This window comes from Pteropus medius, unplaced genomic scaffold (assembly GCF_902729225.1).
Source record: "Pteropus medius unplaced genomic scaffold, Ma_sr-lr_union100, whole genome shotgun sequence".
Lineage (NCBI taxonomy): Eukaryota > Metazoa > Chordata > Mammalia > Chiroptera > Pteropodidae > Pteropus > Pteropus medius.
The window spans coordinates 683,016-702,451 of record NW_024352786.1 but is presented as its reverse complement, the minus strand read 5'-3'; the positions used below and the strand labels follow the sequence as shown (position 1 = coordinate 702,451).

Below are 19,436 nucleotides of genomic sequence, written 5' to 3'. Positions count from 1 at the left end.
CTTGTTTAAACAAATAAATCAAATACTTACCTGGAAGGGGAGACATCATGATCACAAAGTCGGTTTTCCAAGGGCCAGCCTTGGCCATTGCACTTCGGATGTGCTATTTCCTTGAATGTGAGAAACTGAACTACATAATTTGTGGTAGTGGTGGACTGCATTCTGATTTTCCCCTAATGGAAATAAAATAAATGGAAAGAAAGCTGAAAAGAAAATAACTTTCTAATTGAGTGTTTCAGTCTTATTTAATGCCACCTTCCAGTATCACCTTATAGAATCTCTCATACAATGCTATGCATCTCATCCTTTGGAAAACATTAATTTCTCTGATATCCCAGCCTCATCATTTCTTTTGTGAATGGCACTATTTATTTATGCCACTTGTTTCAGAATTTAATCATAATATTTCTTATATACTCCTTAATTAGTTTGTATCATTTATTGTGGGCAGATACAAGAGGAATTCTCAAGACAACAAAGTCTTAGTTTAGCCAAATGAGAAATAATCTCATGTAAAATGACTCAGTCAATGCCATGTATGGAAGAATGATAAGGAAAACTTGAATTGTTCACAGTAAATTATTTTTAAGCAAATCAGTAAAGAATTATATATGGGAATAACTGTACATATATTTTTCCTGGACCTGTTAATGATATATCATGTTCTATACACAGCTCTACATAGCTGGAAATACAATATTCCTTGTAAGATAAAAACATTTGGCAAAGTTGTATGTTCATTGTTTAAGCTTTCTGTTTTAAAAGCTAATAATTTGAGTAAAGTTTAGCTTTGGATTAATGTGCATTAAAGTTTAGCAGTTTAGAAGTTCATTTGCATTCCAATTAGAAACAGATTTTAATTTGCCAACCACCTTAACTAAGATTTTGGTGTATAGTAAACATCAAAGTTTGAGAATAGGTCAACAGAATGCATTATGCTCATTTGCTATTCGACTTCATTTACTTCTTCTATAGATAAGAGCTTGGCTCTTTCTCAAAGCACATGTATTATGAAAGTTATAAATAAAAACTAGGGATAATTATAGTTATCTTCACTTTCATTAATTCCCATAACTTTAACCATATTTACAGCAGTCATTGCTATTAAGCTTTTATATCCATGAAATGAGTCCAAATATGAAAGTGCCATATGCCATATGAAAACACTGTATTATCTTCAAAATAAATCTCATGATTTCAGAAAAAAAGGTACATATTCCAGTATTGATTAATTATTTGAAGTTTGCAGAATTATGTCCTCAAAATAATATATTTGTCCATATATGAAAGTCTGGACATCTTAAGACTCAGTATAAGGGTTTTGAATCGGTATGGTTTTCTTTTCTGGTACACCTTAAGGAATAGTTATTTTTCTTTTATATAAGTACTTCTAAAATTATTATACATTTTGGAAGGCTAATGAAAACACAAATAAAGAATATGAATTTAAATATTTTTAATTCTCAACACAATAGAAACAGACTCAGATATAGAGAACAAACTGATGGTTGCTGCATAGGAGGGGGGTTGGAGAGCTGGGTGAAAAAAGTGAAGAGATTAAGAGGTGCAAATTGGTAGTTACAAAATAGTCATGGAGACGTGATGTATAGCTAGGGAATATAGTCAATAATACTGTAAAACTATGTATAGTGCCAGGTGGGCACTAGACTAATTGGAGATCACTTCATAAATTATATACATGTCTAATCACTATACTATACACCTGAAACTAATACAAAATAATAACGAGTGTCAACTCTAATTAGAAAATTTAGAAATTTTAATTCTCAATGAAATCTATCAGCAAGAAAGTTTATGACCTGATATTAACAACAAGAGGAACAAAGGGTTTTGATCTTTTTTATTCTAACCTTTTAGTAGCTGATATATATTTTGGCTGCATCTTCCAAATACAACATTATTCCATGTTCAAAAATAATTTAACTAGTTACCAAAAGTAGGACTTAATTACATAAGCTTTCTTTTCAGAACAGTTTAGTGGAAGGAAAATCTATTTTAGTAAAAAAGGATGAATATTAGAACCAACAGACTTGAATTATAATCATTGCCTCCCTCTTTGAGAAAGTAGTTTCACTTCTCAGAAAATATTTTCAGATGTGCAAAATGATAATATTTCTCTTGTAGACATTAACAAATAATATATGGAATTGATCGTAAGAGTTGCTTTTAAAAGAGTAGCTATGATTATCTAACTAGCTATTTCAAATAAAGTAATAATTTTCCTTTAAAACTAAATTTAGGTAAATATTATTTATTATTAATTATTATTATTATTAATATCCGTTCTCATTTATTCATTTCATGTGGTTTTACTGGAGACCTATCTTGCCATGTCCTGGTAGTGGGCACTGGAATCAAGGCTTTGGGTAAAGCAAGATATCTTGGATGGACCTAAAGGGGATTATGCTAAGTGAAATAAGACAGAGAAAAACAAATACAATATAATTTCACTTATATATGGAATCTAAAAACAAAATAAATGAAAAACAAAAGAAAACAGAAACAGACACAAAGAATAAAAAACAGACCCATAATACAGAGAACAAACTAATAGTTGCCAGAGGGGAGGGAGGTGAGGGGATGGGTGAAAAGGTGAAGGGGTACAAACTTCCTGTTATAAAACAATTAAGTCACGGTGATATAATGTACATCATAAGGAATAGTTGTCGATAATATCATAATAACTGTATGGTGACAGATGATTACTAGACATATCATGGTAATCACATTGTACTGTATATAAATGTTGAATCAATATGTCGTACACCCAAAACTAATATATTATATATCTACTGTAATTTAACTTAAAAAGTAAAAAGAAAAAGAAATCTCTGTCCCCATAAAGTCTACATTCTGACGACAACAACAAAATTTTTAATAAAGGAAGTGTCACTGTAGTAAGAAGGTACTGTTGAGCAAATGAAGCAGGGTGGTGGACTAGTGTGAAGGGACACGAGACAACTAGATAAGTTGGTTGGAAGAAACTTCTCTAAGTGGTGACATCTGAGCAGAGTCGTGAAAAGTAAAAGGAAGCTCATATAGGTTTGAGAGAATAACACTGAGACTTAGGGAAGAGCAAGTAGAGAAGCCTGAAGCAGGCGCCCCCTTCCCTTCCTTTTTGATCTAAATGGGCTGCATGGTAGGAGATGAACTGAAGAGCAAGGGCCCATGTCCTGTGAAGACTTATCAGCCTTAGCCAGAAGAATAGAGAGCCAGTGGAACAGCCAAGTTTAAATTTAAAAAGATTTTTCTAGGTAGCTGTTTCAAGTACTGAGGGGGAAACTATGGGTTCCAAATGAACAGTAGCTGATTAAGTGGTGAGACATATTTGGAATATATTTCGAAGCTAGAGCTGATAGGGGTGAGAAAAAGAAGAGTATCCAAAGAGCCCACTACTTTTTTGGCTTTTGCAACTAGGGGAAAATTTAGTATACACTGAATCGAGAAAGTGGGGAAAGAGGCAGATTTAAGGCTACCGGTTAAGAGTTTTGTTTTGAGCATGTTAAATTTGAGATTCTGAAAGACAGTCAAGTGAAGATAGAAAGAAGGCAAAATATTTTAAACATGACAAATCTTATTCAAGGTGCATATACTCAAAGTTGTTAAAGTGAACTTTGATGATAGTTCTCTCAAGTAACTTTACTTGTAGAAAGCTCTTCTGGACTGTATTTACTTTAAAGGAATTCCTTAAGTTTCAAAGGTATCTGTCTAAATTTTCCTGAATCTTCTCCAGGTCAGGAGATGCCTCAGATCTTACTAGTAATAGGACACATGGCAGCACCACTCATGAAGCACATACTAAAGGATCTGTAGTTGTCTGTCTTATTTTTGGCATATTCAAGATATGGGGCTATACCAGATGCTCTAAAGCAGGATTCAGCAAACTGTGGCCCACTGGCCAAATCCAGCTTCCACCTGTTTTCCTAAATAGAGTTTCCTTGGAATAGAGATGTACCTATACTTCAGGTATTATGTTTGGCTACATTCAGACTAGAATGGCAAAGTTGAGTAGTTGCTACAGAGACTTAGGGCCCACCATCTCTAAAATATTTACTGTTTGGCCCTTTAAGAAAAAGTTTGTTGACCCCTGATCTAAAGTATCTTTTAATCATGAAGCCTCATGATTTTATAATTTGAGAAAAAGTGAATCAGAAATGAGCTAAGTTCTATGTCCATTTGCCACCTAAAACAATTATGAGTAGATATCATATTCAACATTTGATTTTAGTAATTTTCTTTTCTTTTCTTCCCTCTAAAGCTGAGAATCAGAATTCAGTTAAAATAACAGAAAAATCTGTTACATCAGGTAAGTTCATGTTTTTCTTTCCTCTGAAGATATTCATGTGTAAAATCTTAAGAATGAGACAAAGTAGATGAATCAGTTTGTGGGCAGAGTGAAACAGTACAAGGGAAAACATTACATGGCAACTAAAATGTTTAGAAGACCTTGGTTAAAAAAAAAAATACAGACAAGGAGAACATTCAAGGATGTGACTGAATGCTCTGTGGCTAGAGTGAATGGAACCAGCCCTGGTAAATGTATGAATCCTATGGAATTGTCCTCTGCCCAGAACCCACTGTTTGTTCCTGGTCTATTTCTATGGTTGGCACACCCTCTCCCAGAAGTGTCTGTGAACAGTCTTCTCCATATATCCTAACAAAACCTGGTCCTGGCATTCAAAGAGATGATATAATAAACCACAGTTAACAGCCTAAAATGTTGTCACTCCAAGAAGTGCTCATGTTTTGCCATCCTTAGCTTTAAACTGAATAAATTTCAAATGATGTTGCAACAGGTACTGTAAAAGATCACTGGGCAAGGGGAGATGGTTACATTGACTCTTCCTGTAATTTTGAAATCCCAATTATTTGGGAGATTTTTTTCTTCCTACATGCTACCTGGTATTTTAATAAATGACAGATCTCTTAGAGTCTCAATCCTGGTCACCTTTGGTAGTTATAAAATGAGAAATATATGAAATAAACCTAGAAAATCATGTAACTTTAAATGAATTGAAAAAAATAAAACCATAAAATTTATGAGTGACTCTGATAGCATTTTCACAGCAAATGTCCTAAATACTCATCATAGTCTACCTTCTACCTCTTGTGTTTGAGGAATTTAAAACTGAAATGATTATGATTCTTTTATTTATCTTCCACATAATGTATTTTGTGAATAAGTTATTTTTATATTATTCTCTGAATATCACTTCATCACCATATTTTTATTCTTATTTCCATCAACAAAGTTTAGAAATGCACTAGAAAAAGCATTGGGTAAAACAAAGCAAAACAAATCATAAAAACAGTTCACCAGGCAAAGACAGCAGCTTTGCATTGGCTAATACTGTGCCTGTTCTGGAGAAGTCCTTCTCCTCTACTTCATGGATTGGTTATCCAGGAGAAGCTACAGATGGAGAATTGGGAAGCTGCCCAAATCCTCAGCTCCTTTTAAAGAGGAACTAAGGCATCCTTTATTTTATTTAGAAAAGTTGTATTTACAAAATTCCAGCTTTAACTATAATCGATTTTTAAATGTAATGAAAAACCTGTTTAGATTATTTTAATTTTGAGTTATAGGAGGTAGTTCTCCTAAAACAGATAATAAAACAAACCATTGATTTGAAAGTGGGCTAGAAAAAAATAAGGTTGATTTTATAAGCCACAAGAAAAGTCAGTGTCAAACTTCAGATACATGTTGTGGCTAAAGAATAAATCTAGATTCACTCAAAAAAAGTTTATTAACAAGGTATTCATTATATCTCTGTTAACAATTATAACTTAGTGTTTAAATTTTTCAGTCATATATATTTATCAAAGATGTTCAAATATCAAATTTGTGAAATATCACTCATATGATCAAAAATAGAGATCTTAAAATAATTAGTATTTCTTTTTTAAGTAGAAGTTGAGATAGAATTCCAGCACACAGAATATTAGTACTGCTTCCTTTTTACAAATATAAGCTAATTTACATTTAGTGTTTGACTAGATCATACATAGCTCTAACATTTGATATTTTCTTTCATATTATGCATACAGCTAAATTTTCTTGAAAATTTATGTTTTTACCACCCACTTCAAAAACTATTAGTAAGGGTCTAGAAATTGATTATTCTTGTAATAGTATCTTTTTGGGGAATTCAAAATAAGTAAGGCAACTATATGTAAAATGTGAATTATAAGAAATTATACATAGATATGATGTTTAATAGTATATAATAAAGATAGAAGAAAGATAGCCATAGTTATACAAAAATGATTGATCCAGGTCTGAAGACATATCCATTCATTCCATTCAATAGTAGTCAGTAAACAGCAGTATTTAGCAATGTTAAGCATAAGGAATTCATGCTCAATGTCTAAAGCATGTGGAAAAGTCACACTTTGACTGCCCACTATAACAGATCTGGTAAGACTTCAGATTTAGTATGATACCCTGCTAAATATACAGAATAGTATATTCATCCAACCGCCTGTGAGTCATTCAGTAAAATCATTCTGTTCCATTACATGTTACACTAGCTAAGAGTTATGAATGATATTAAGTCTGCCATTAAGCATTCCCAAGGAACACTAGTCAACATTATAATTATAATAAGTCTAGGAAGCCATGTAAGTATAAAATGATATGTCATAGACAAGCTTCCCCTGTAGCTGTGGTTATGTTATATACTGGGTAAAGGAAAGCAGTTTAAGAAAAGGTTTATGAAAGAAGTGACCTTCTAGCTGCCAGATTATTCTACCTACTAATTTTTCTAACACTGAGTTCAGAGCTCATGAAGAGATAGAAAGACACATTAAAAAGTGATGAAAGGCTGTTTATTCCCTAGAGATACATGCAGACATCATGTGGCCATTACAACAATTTTAAGCAATGATGGAATTTACTTTTCTTTAGTGTTATCATTTTTCCACAGACTTGTCTTTGTAAAAACAAAAACAAAAACAAAAAACTTCTTTATTTCTTTGATAAGAGACCTCAGCTCTGAAGAAAAATGGACAAATATGGCTTTGGCTTAGTGTATTGGGAAAGGAAATAAATCATTTCCCCTCAATTTTCTGGAAAATACAACTGTATTAGAATTCTTCACTGAAACAGAGCAAATAGGATAGTCAGGTAGATAGGCAGGTAGGTAGGTAGGTAGGTAGTAGGTAGATGGATAGATAAGTAGATAGGTAGATAGGTAGATAGATAGAGATTGATAGAGATTGATAGATGACAGATAGATGACAGGTAGATGATAGATAGATAGTAGATAGACAGATGATAGATAATATAGATAGGTACAGATAGATTTCTTATAATAAATTGGCTCATACATTATAGAGAGTGAGCAGTCCCAAGATCTGCAGTCAGCAAGTTGGAGGCGTGGAGACCCAGGAAAGGTGATAGTGTCATTCCAGTCCAAGTCCAAAGGCCTAGAATCAGAAGAGCCAGTGGTTAAGTGCCAGTCTGAAAGTCAGCAGGCTTGAAGACAAAGAGCTAGTATTTCGGTTTGAGTCAAAGGCAGAGAAAGACTGACGTCCCGGCCCAAGGCAGTCAGGAAGGAAGAATTACTTCTTATTCAAGGAGGGTCAGACTTTTTATTCTATTCAGGCCTTCAATTAATTGGATGAGAGCAATCTATACTGGAGATCAATCTGCTTTACTCAGTCACTGATTCAAAAGTTCATCCCATCCAAAAACACACTCACAGACACACCCAGAATAATACTTGACCAAGTATCTGGTCATTCCATGGTCAAGTCAAGTCAAGTCAACACATAAAATTAATCATTACAACAATATTCCCATAGTGACCAGCACAACTTGTGAAAGATCTTATTGTACCCATCTTTTTTACTTTCTCTGACTGTGTTCCAAAACCTCAACTGCATAGTAAACATTAATTTTGATGGAAAATCAGAAGCCAGAACACATATTACAAGTACCACCAAACCTGACCACTAGCCTTTGAAAAGGAGAACACTGTTTCCTGTCATATTCATTGTGCTCAACATCCTATGTAATGCCTGGGGATTGGTTACTGATTTCCAGGAATTTATATAACATGAAGCATGAATCATTCTATACAAAGGATTGCTTATCTAAGTATTCTAACTTCGAGTGACAGAATCTTGACGTTGTTCATTTAGGATCCACTCAAGCTAGAAATATACCTATAGCAAAGCAATATCCAGAAGTTTTTGTTTTTGTTTTTTAACTTAGAAATTTTATGGTGTTTGAAAGATTAGTTGAGGATAAAAATTCAATTATGGAATGAGAACTATATCGGTATTTATGTGGTATGGAGGGTCTGCCATAAACTTCCATTTAGGAAAATGTATAAAGCTGAGTATGGCCAAGTTGTTTATCCTCTGGTTCAGAGATCTGCGGAGTCATGAAAACTGAGTCTCAACTAATTAGGTGCCCAGCATTTATTTTACAAACAAATATATTTCAATAGTATTGTTATGGGCATGTACTTCTCCAGTAAACTCTACAATGTGTTTTATTTTAATGCATTAAAAATAGTTCTGTCTCCATGTGTGTATCTGCATGGTCTGGTTTGGACTATTGGAAAAAGAAAGTGTTCCATTTGTCTTGAAGGGAAGAATACCTTCTTAAGTGGGACCTAAATTGAAATAGATTATATTTCTTTTTCTTTATAGCTGAAATTTTAACTTTATTATTTTTCTATTGTAAAAGTAATGCATATTCATAATATAGTAAAAGGGAGGAGCACAAAAGGCATAAAGAAGTTAATTTTTTAATTGTCTATAATCCCATGCCAGGGAAAACAATGAACATTTTGGCATATTTCATCTGTCTTTTCCTCTGTGAAATAGATTATATTTCATCTAACAGAAATAAGAAGCAGGTACTTATAATTAATTCCTACTGAAATGAAGCAGCTGAGACAGCACAGAGTCATGGTTGACAGCAGACTCAAGGTCTTATATTCAAATCTTGGCTCAACCACCTACTTGCTGTGTGACCGTGGGCAAATTAGTTAATCTCTCTGAGCTTCAGTTTCCACTTTGTACAATGCAAATATTAATAATGCAATAACTTAGCACGTTAATATTTGTAAAACATTTTGAATAATGTATGGCACATAGTTAACAATGTTCGAAAATAAAATTTTTAAAAATATTTTTATGTCCATATTTAGGGTTGCTCACATTCACATTCTCAAAAAGCATATGACACAGAGTTTCTTATTGAAAAGTTTCTCAATGTTTTCAGGTTGCACTATCAAAATTGTGAATTAGATTTGAGATGATATATCTATGTTGGGGGAGGGAGGTGAACATTTTAAATCTTTCAGAATGCTGAGAACAAATTCATTAATCCTTGATGATAATAATAATAATAATAATAATAATAATGCTATTAAGAAGTAATATGAACTTGACATATTTAAAATACGTTGGCTACATGGTTTAATCGAAAATTTAAAAAGTGTTTTAAATCATACTTGGATCTTCCACTTATTGTCAGATGTGTTACCTTATCTCTCTGAGCCACAATATCTCTCATCTATAAAGGATTAAAATGTTTAAGAATAAGGTGAATTAGTACATATAGAAGTAATTAACACAGTGCCTCATTTATTCTTCATGTATTATATATAATTTTCTGTAAATTAATAACTATATTCAAATCACAAAAAAAATGCATCCTTCTTCTTCAACATATATTTCTACAGAGTTATCAAAAGTAAATGAATCTCCATTCACACTTATTACTGGGTTGGAAGACACTATTACCTCAAGTTAGTCACACTGATGGCCCATAGCAAAGTGAAAGAAATTTAAGAAAAGAAATTTTTTTTGCATTTTTAAAGAATACAGCTAGATCAGAAAGATAAGGTCTAAAGAGAGCAAAAATTAATTTTAGTCATATGAAGGCAGAAAATTCCTCTTTGACATTTTTCCCATTAAGTAGACAAGGTGTGCCATTACAGGTGAAAATACATTCTAGCTATGACAAAATTTACATTGAAAGGAACCCTGACAAGAATCTAAAATCATAAAGCTCAAGAGACTCCAGAGATCAAAGCAGCATATTTCCCTCCCAAAAGACAGAAAGGTAACAACTGTGTTCATAGCATTTATTTTCTATACCACTTCTGTGATACTGACTCATATAATAGACCATTTACCTCTATAGTAACAAAAGCCTACAGTAGACCATGCTTTTTTTTTCCCTGAGTGTCAAGATGCTCAGAGTCAATTCGTATGGCAATATTAGCAGCTATGTTAACTCTCAGAAGGAGCCTGTTTATTTCTTCCATTTGCATTTGTTTTGATTCCCTATTTCTATTTCTCACTTTTATGGTATGCATCATTGCTTAAGCTCTTCATATCTTTTTTGTTACAAGTTAGATTACAAGTAAAATTCAATGAACAATAACATATTCTCTCTTACTGTGATGCCTGACATACTGTTTTGTCTTATTCTTATCTCTTGTTTTACATCTGTCAACTCTGAACTGTGCTTCTCACCTCCTCTGCTAGAGCTCCTTAAATGCACTAACTGACCCTTATACTCTGCTGTAGGGCTCAGAGTAGGTGTCCATTTTTCTGTTATCGCAAAATAGATGAGAAAACTTTTAATATGATAATTTTAAATATGCACTAGATTAAGCTAAAAAAAAAAAAGGTAACCTCATTAATACACTCTGTCTTCAACAGTAGTCACTTCTACTGCCAAAAAGTTTATGCATTCAGCAAAGACTTGTGGACTCTACTTCTGGACACTGTTCTAGTGTTTGGAAACATCAAGGAGCAAAATAAAGATCCTTGCCCTTGGGGATCTTATATCTTGGTAGGAGAGACAAACTATGATTAATAAACATATTGACCTAAATTACATAGTAAGGTAGAACATGATAAATGCTATGAGAAAGAGAAAACATAGAGTGGTTTAGGAAAGAAGGATCATGAGTGCTGGAGAGGTGCCGTTTGCATATTGGAAAAAAAAAAAAAGATCAAGGTGGGCCTCTTCGAAAAGATTTGAGTAAATATGAGAAGTGAGCTACCCAATAGGTTGGGGGCGGGGTAACCATCCAAGCAGAGCTAGAACTTGAGGAGATGCCTGGTATGTTTTAGAAACAGCACCAAGTAAGTGGGCAGCAGGGAGGCAGGGGATTGACCAGGCAGATTCTTGAGGGTTTGATGGGTTATTGCAAGAACTTTGGCTTTTATTGTAAATTTAAGGAAGAAACATTGTGGGGTTTGAATAAAAGGGTAACATGATCTGACTGATGTTTCATAAGTATAAATCTGAGATCTGAGGAGAGACTGTCTGATGAAGCAAGGACACATTTTGTAAAGTTTCCAGAAGCAAGACGATGGTAGCTTAGACCAAGGTGGTCTCAGGGTAGGTGGCATGAAATCTCCAAATTCTAGATATATTTTGCAAGTGAATCTAATAGATATTCTTGATGATTGTATGTGAGATAGGATGGAAAGAGATGAGACAAAATAGCTCTGAAGTCTTTGGCCTGAGCATTGGAAGGAATGATTGCCATCAACTAAGATGTGAAGGCTGCAGATAAAGGAGAAGTTCATGTTTGGACATGTTGAGTTTTAGGTTTTTATTGTTTGCTGAGTAGGCATCTGAGTAGAATCTAGAGTTTAGGAAAGAGGTTTGAGCTGAAAATAAAAATGTGGGGATCATTGATTGGCTTTGATATATTTAATAAACCTTGTAACTGAATAAGATAACCAAAGAAATTAGTGTAGTTACAGAAGAGCAAGAGCTAAGTGCTGGGGCCACCAAGATGGGGAGTCAGAGAGAAAAGAAGAAAGCAGTCAAGCTGACCAGGAAGAACAAGTCATAGGGAGGAGAAAAAGAAATAGAATGTGCTCTACTGGAAGCCACATGAGAGAAACGTGTTAAGGAGGAGTGAATGGTTTATTCTCTCAAATATCGAAAAGTTTTTATAAAAATGGAATAGGAATTCACCGAATTGCAATTAGAGACCAGGTCTAATTATTTATAAATAATGAAAAACAATTAAGAATCACTTTTGAATTGAATTGAACACTTCAGATGCATATTGAATGTCCACATATCAAAAAAAAAAGTATAAGAAATATAAGAGAAATAAAAATAGAACACAGTTTTGTTTTTTTACATTAGGATCTTTTATTTTCTACTGCCTCTCACACTCATCTGCCATTAATATTCATGTACTATATATGCTTTCCTCTATGTATTATATGCCTTCCAGAAGGCCATCAAGTACTCTTTCATCTAAGTTCCTCCTCAAAAGAATTCATGGCTTCCAGGAACAGCCTGCTTTCATATCCTTGCCAGGCTCAATTATTGGCTGGGAACAGCCTGGGGGAGGCATGGTATAAGCCCAAATGCAGGGATAGAACTTAGAGAGCAGATGGGGGACCTTGGTCAATTACATTGTCTGCAGTGGCGTTCTGTAAGGCGCATTCTCATAGCCACCACAGGTGCCCTGGGACATGGACAAGATCTTCTGTCTTTAAAACTCCCAGTGATTTGTCTAGAAACTGGTTTATGGCAAGGGCCAAATATGTACCACTGTCAGACACCAATGGGGTCTCTTTATTACAATAAACTTTGTTCTAAGAGTCCCTGCTTCAAACGGCCTGCTCTAAGTTCTGGCCTGAAGTTTGCAAACTGGATTTAAATCACAATGCAGCATATCTGCAATTCAATGATCATTACAATCACCAAAAGTCAGGGGCCAAAAGCAAACCAAGTCATCTAAGAGCACCATATACTCCAGTTTCTCCAATTCCTGACTAAATCATGGATGTTTCCTAAGAGTCTATTTCACATATTTTTAAACTTAATTTTTTTTTAAATTAGACAAATTGATTTTGGTTAAAAGGTACAATTCTCTAGGGGCCTAATCATATTATAATAATAGGATATTATTATAAAATATGTTAATAAAATATAATTTAACATATAATTTTATAATAATATATAATATAAACATTAGTATCAAGTATTCTTTTAGTCAATTTAAATTTATTTTTACTCATTTAATTTTTACAACACTATGATGTAGAACTATTATAATCACCATTTGTAGATGTGAAAACTCAGACACAAAGAGATTAAGTGACTTGCCCAAGATTCAACAACAAATAAGTGCTAGAGTCAGATTTGAACCCAAGTACTCAGTCTTCAGAATCATGCTCTTAACTACCCACTATACCTCTCTTGAACCTCTTCTGCCAATGTTACTTTATTACAAATGTAGAATAATAGAATCTCAATGAAACCCACAGAGATCATGAGCTCTGAAAACATCATGGTTCCCAGTATCTCAGTCACAGAAAGAATCATTTTAGGCACATGACTGGTGAATTCAACCAAGACCTATAATTTCATCGATATGACCATGCTAATGGACAAGGTTTCTCAAATTGTGAGTTAATTTCCATTTATGATGTGTTTTAAAAACTGAAATAAAAGAGAGAATAGAAAACACCAGAAGTCATTAGGCATTGCATGTAATAAAGGTAAGTGTGTATGTGTGTGTGTGTGTGTGCACTGATTCGGAAATGATTTATTAACTGAAGGCTTAAGTAAAAGAAAAACAAAAGGAAAAAAATTTAAGTCTTTGTTCCAGGATCAAATGAATCTTCCATTTAAAAAGAGTTAATTCTATTGCCTACCTATACATCATTATCAATAATAGTTGGCACTGCACCATCAACACGTTTTAAATAGGAAAGCATGGAGCTTCATCTGAACCAGATAAATTATTATCAGAACTGTAGCTGCCACTTAGCCTGTCTGTGAGACAGTAATCAGGTAGAAGTCTTGAAAATTAACCCTTGGGAAGTCCCAGATGGATTAATGCCATTGGTTATTTAATCAGCCATCTCATTCTCCATCAACACAACCAAAAGAGCATTCATCCTTACTGAAACACTTGACACTGGAAAAAAGCAACTAAAAGTACCAAGGTTTCAGCTAGTTCCCGTTCTTTCATTTAATATTCCTTTTTCTGCCTGCTTAGTGCACTAGCCTGACATTTTTCTTTGTTCTTATGGGCATGTATCTAGCTTCCTCCTACAGATCTCTTGCATGGCAAGAATGATACAGACTTTTAAATATTATTCTTCCCCCACAGATGTCAAAAATGCATGAGCATATAGTGCATCCTGGTCTGTGCGTGGCAAAGAGGGAAGGATCCAATGTAGTCATAGACAATATCAATTTCTTTGATGCAATAATACATGGCCTCAATACTCTTAAGGTGGCTGTAATTACAAGAAATGCCTCTTAGTTCAGCCAAGCTGTCAGCTGCATCTTATTGCATACACACTGTGGTCAGAGCTCCATTTGGTGTATGCTGAGGGTTATGCTTCATGTATTCCAAGAACTTACCATTCAGTGGAGGGACAAGCAAACAAACAGGTGTGATAAAAAGATATCAATTCATACAACAAAAAAAAGTTTAAAAATTTTTCTAAATATGAATTATATCTTATCCCAAATTCACAAGAATAAATGATATACACATAAAACAATTATTTATATTTCCTTGAAATTTATTGAGATTAGTGGATTTTAAATAAATTTTTTTGTTTATTTGTTTCAGTCCTTCTGACTGAAGATGGCAAATGTTGGCTTAAGCAAACAAGTAATTATTATAATAAGTTTAAATTTTACGTTTTCCCATTTTCCTTGGACAATGGGGAGAAATGCAACCAAACAGCAGTTACTCAAGATAAGGCACACAAGTGTAAACCACTGTTGAGCTTTAAAGGTGAAAATGAAGGAATCTGATTTTTCCCCAATCCTTCTAACCAAAGCCTCAGGTGCAACCTTTTTCTTCAACCAATGAAGTCCCATGCATTTATGTTCATTTTAAGTAAGTGATGGGAGAAAAAAATCACAATCACCCAAAGTTATAATATCTGAAATGTGAATAATGCTTTTGCATAGATTTGCATCTCACAAGAATCTCATGCAGTATGTGATACAGACTATAGCCTAGGATAAGAGATGTACTCAAGTTTTCCTGGCAGTTTTTGGAGATATAATATGGATACCCAGGTTTTGTGATTCCAAATTTAATCATCGTTACAGGAGGAATATATGAATTTAGGATTTAGTGTGTGATTCTATACATCCTATTATTTATTCAACAAGAAAGAGTTTTCACAGATATTTAGAAGTGCAAACTGTTTGACTCTGCGAAAAAAAAAATTCAAAAGAAAAGTTAATACTATAATCTGACTCCGGATTTACAATTTTTCCTACAGTTAACACTCGACAACCAGATGCCTCGCCTTCTAAAACCAGTCTATTGCCCTCAGTATCAACAGTAATTCCGGAAAACACTTCACAGTCTCAAGGTATGACTTTTGTGTGCATGAGTGCGAACTTGCTTTACTTAGCCCCTTCTCACCAAGAAAACCCTACCAATATTTTTATTTTTATTTTTTAAAAAAGCTTTATTTAGTTATAATTGATATATAAATAATGTACATCCACAAAATGAGGGTCACAAGGAAACTTTTGGGAGTGATGGATATGTCAATTACCTTGATCATGGTGATGGTTTCATGGGTGTATGTCCAAAACCATCAAATTGTGTACATTAACTCCCTAACAACCGATTCGCAAAACAGAGGTTTTTCAGAATAAGATCAAATATATTCACTTAAAGCATCATACCTATAAATCACAGAGGCTTACTTAAATGGGGAGTGGGGATGAAGGGAACATTGTTAAGACTGGCCCACATTAACCAAAAGTGACTTAATGTTTTTCTTTCTTAAAATAATAGGCACTGAGAATGCAAAAAATGCAAGCTCATCTTCAGCCAGTCCCTCTTATTCCAGTGAGTAACAGTCACATCTTTATTCATGGCAGTAGATATGTAGAATGTTTGAATGTTACCATTAAGGCAAAGGGTTTGATTATAGATAGATTTTTATCAGCTTTACTGAACCTGCAATCCCATTATAATTCTATTTAATTGCCACATGCTTTAAGAATTTTCTACTTGTGAGTTTGGTTTTAATGAACACACTTTGGGAATTATTTTCTTACCTTAGTGCTAAGCAATTACAACCAAAGGTCAAAGTGAATTGATGGGGCTAGTCTCAGATAATGCAAAGTGCACAGGCAGAGAGCTCCATAAAAATGGATTGTTCACCTTTACAGAACTTTGTCTTAATGTTAAAAATGGCCTTTTAAGAAATGTTGCATTTTGGCAAAAACAGATACAGATATATGTCATGTAATATATATGTTTATTCTATGCTAGAGACAATTAATTTCTGGAAATTAAGAATAAGATAAATATATATAAAGCTGGGATGATAAAATATTGTCTTAGGGTTAGGTAAAGCCATTCTATTCAATAGGTCAGCATTGCATGTACTGAGCTGCTGATTCTTGGCTTCCTCATTTGGGGAGGCACTAATGACTTCACTCAAGGTCTAATATGAACTGAGCAGAACTTATTTAAACAAATATTTAACCATAACAATGGAAGTGTAAACCACCCTACAAATGAATTGGGTAACTATTTGCATTCCCTGATAACCATGAAGAACACATGAGCAAACAGATGAGAATATCTAACTAAATATTAACTGTAACTTCTATAGCTCTAGTATATCCCTAAGACAGTGTTTTCCTTGTCACTGTTGTTTTAACCTGGAAAATGACTGTCAGAAAAGAAAGCAGGTGTTAACAAAAACGAAACAAAACAAAACAAAAAGCTGCAAACTTCTCTTCTTAATAAAACAGAAAAGCCTCACCTTAATTGCTGCAGCAACACACTCCCCTAAACATTTACACACACACACACACACACACGCACGCACACACACATATGCCCATCTTTCCTGAACCATGTTGATCATATCCACTGTGATATCCAGTTATATCCCCTTATGAGATTTATGCCTGTTCTAGTTCTAAGATATTATTATAGAAAAATATTTGTGAGTTTTTTAGAAAACCAGCTTTATAATCCACAGCAGTTCCAGCATGGGCTTTGTGTGTGTGTGTGTGTGTGTGTGTGTGTGTGTGTGTGTATTCTTTTTTTCCAGTAACTTCACTATAAAGTAGTAAAGAATATAATGTGTGAATGTAAATCTGACTATAGGCTAGAGGACATCTTCTGCGTCTCTAGTCTTCCATCTCCTCCCTCTTCCAGTCTCCAGGAAGATGGGGAACTATCTCCCTTAATTTGCAATTTTATTTCAGAAGGGCTACAAGACTGACATCAAGTGGTTACGTCAGAAATAACAACTAGAGTAAACCCCATGATCAGATAAATCTTCTTTGCTTAAAATATACTATTTTAATAGATTGATGTTTAAAGAAGAAAACAAGCATGCATGCTTTTGCTTGGTTCATAAACTATTTGATGTGAAATTCAATAGCCATCTAACTGACAATGTCTCCAATACTTCTTAGGTGTTATTCTGCCAGTGGTCATTGCTTTGATTGTAATAACACTTTCAGCATTTGTTCTGGTGGGTTTGTATCGAATGTGCCGGAAAACAGATCCAGGTAGGTAATGGTGTTTTGTTTCATTTCATTTTCCTAAAAGGAGACTACACATGCTCAGTCTAAATTTAAATTTAAACTCCTAAGGGGAGAGAGGAATTATAGAAAAAAATTAAATGCCATATTGCTTGATCACAGAAATAGAGAGGAAGGAGCAGAGAAATCTATTGAATGCTGGTGAATGTAAGAAGTAGGAATTAACTGCTATTGGCAGATATCAAATATGGACAAATTATTTTTACTGAAATAGTCCCAGTTTTGTGGGTGATTGTGGGAATATGGTAGTTAAAGAAGGCAAAAAATGACATACCTTACCTATAGTGAAGATGTGTTCCTCTTCTATGTGACAGAGGACAAAGGGAAGTCTTACTAAGAATTTAGTTTGGAGGCCCATAATCTCAAGAAGAGTGTTCAATGACCAACTTCCCTCCTGGGAGGCAGAGCTTCCTTCCAATAAAGGTGTCTTCCATGATTGCATGTTCTGCCAGTTGAATTGGTTCCTCAGGATTGAACACAATTGCAATTTTTAGTGGGATTCTAATTTGAAATTCTTTATTATCCTCTTTAATCTTTCTAAAAGCATTTAGAAGTCTTTCCTCTTTTCTTTAAAATGACACTACTCTTTTAAACATCCTTACTCTTTATTTTCTCCTTTTTGCTCTTTTACTTTCTCCTTGTCTCTTAAATACTTATGGTTCTCATAATTACATTATATTTCTAGTCTTTTAAAAATAAAGTTTATTTTAAAATAGGTTTAGATTTACAGAAAAGTTGCAAAGATAGCTAGAGTTCCAGTACATCTTTTATGTTTTCCTTATCATTAATATGATATATTTGTCACAATTAACCAATATTCATCTATTATTATAAACTAAAGTCCCTACTTTATTCAGATATCTTTCAGTCTTTCTTTAGTCTTGTTTTCTGTTCCAGGCACTTGAACTCTGTTTTCATTCAACACTTCATCTGAATGCTCCTTCTGTTCCCATGGCACTCCCCTCTGTTACCGTAGACATCAATCTACCTTTCTATTCCAGACCCTGCCCTGCTTGTGTAATGTAGAGTTATGTATCCATGCCTTCATCCATGCTGTTCTTTCTTCTAGAATGTCCAGCCCACCACTTAACTTTTATAACATACCTAATCTCCAATTTATCCATCAGCATCCAGCTCAAACACCAATTTAATGTAGCTTAGTATAACACACCACCTCTTTAAGCAAAAGGAGTATTCTCACTTTGAATTCTACAGAATTTTATGATATTATTCATCGTGCTATAGTATAATTACTTCTCTATATGATTGTTTCCTCTTAGTCTGTTCTGGGTGCTATAACAAAAATACCATAGACGGGATAGCTTAAAGAACAAACATTTATTTCTCACAGTCCTGCAGGCTGAGAAGTCCAGTCAAGGTGCTGTCAGATTGGGTGTTTGATGAGGTTATTCTTCCCAGTTTATAAACAGTTACCTTCTCTCTGTGTCTTCACATAGTAAAGGAACAAGAGAGTTCTACAGGGTCGTTTTTATAAAGGCAGTTATCCCATGAGGACTCAGCCCTCATGACCTAATCACCTACTAAAGGCCCAATGTCCTAATATCATGACATTGGGCATTAAGATTTCACATATGAATTTTAGGGGGACACATTCCGTCCATAACATCAGGCAACCTCTCCAGTCACAAAACATTGCATCGTGCATCATATATAGAGGAACCTTACTGACACTTGTTGAGTTAAATTTTTAAGTTTTCAGTAAAATAGAACCTTGCCTTTCCTTACTTTAATTCTAAATATTTCACTAACATATTCTACCTAAGTCTAAAATACTGTTAAAAAATAACAATCATTTCTTTTCATAAGATATGTAAGTCACACTATTCTTTGT

At 34.0% G+C, this 19,436-nt stretch overlaps 1 protein-coding gene and 1 pseudogene across 2 annotated transcripts in view; both read left to right on the top strand.

The window, feature by feature from the left end:
* EMCN (endomucin) overlaps positions 1-19,436 on the top strand; it is a 96,711-nt gene that overhangs the window by 61,998 nt on the left and 15,277 nt on the right. Inside the window, exons 5-8 of one of the 2 annotated variants that reach the window (XM_039848688.1) lie at positions 4,280-4,327; positions 15,283-15,375; positions 15,810-15,863; positions 17,456-17,551. In XM_039848688.1, coding sequence (XP_039704622.1) covers positions 4,280-4,327; positions 15,283-15,375; positions 15,810-15,863; positions 17,456-17,551 — 291 coding nt within the window. The remainder of the gene's footprint in view (positions 1-4,279; positions 4,328-15,282; positions 15,376-15,809; positions 15,864-17,455; positions 17,552-19,436) is intronic. The other variant, XM_039848689.1, reaches the window with a different exon arrangement.
* On the top strand, positions 23-175 carry LOC120591376 (uncharacterized; annotated as a pseudogene).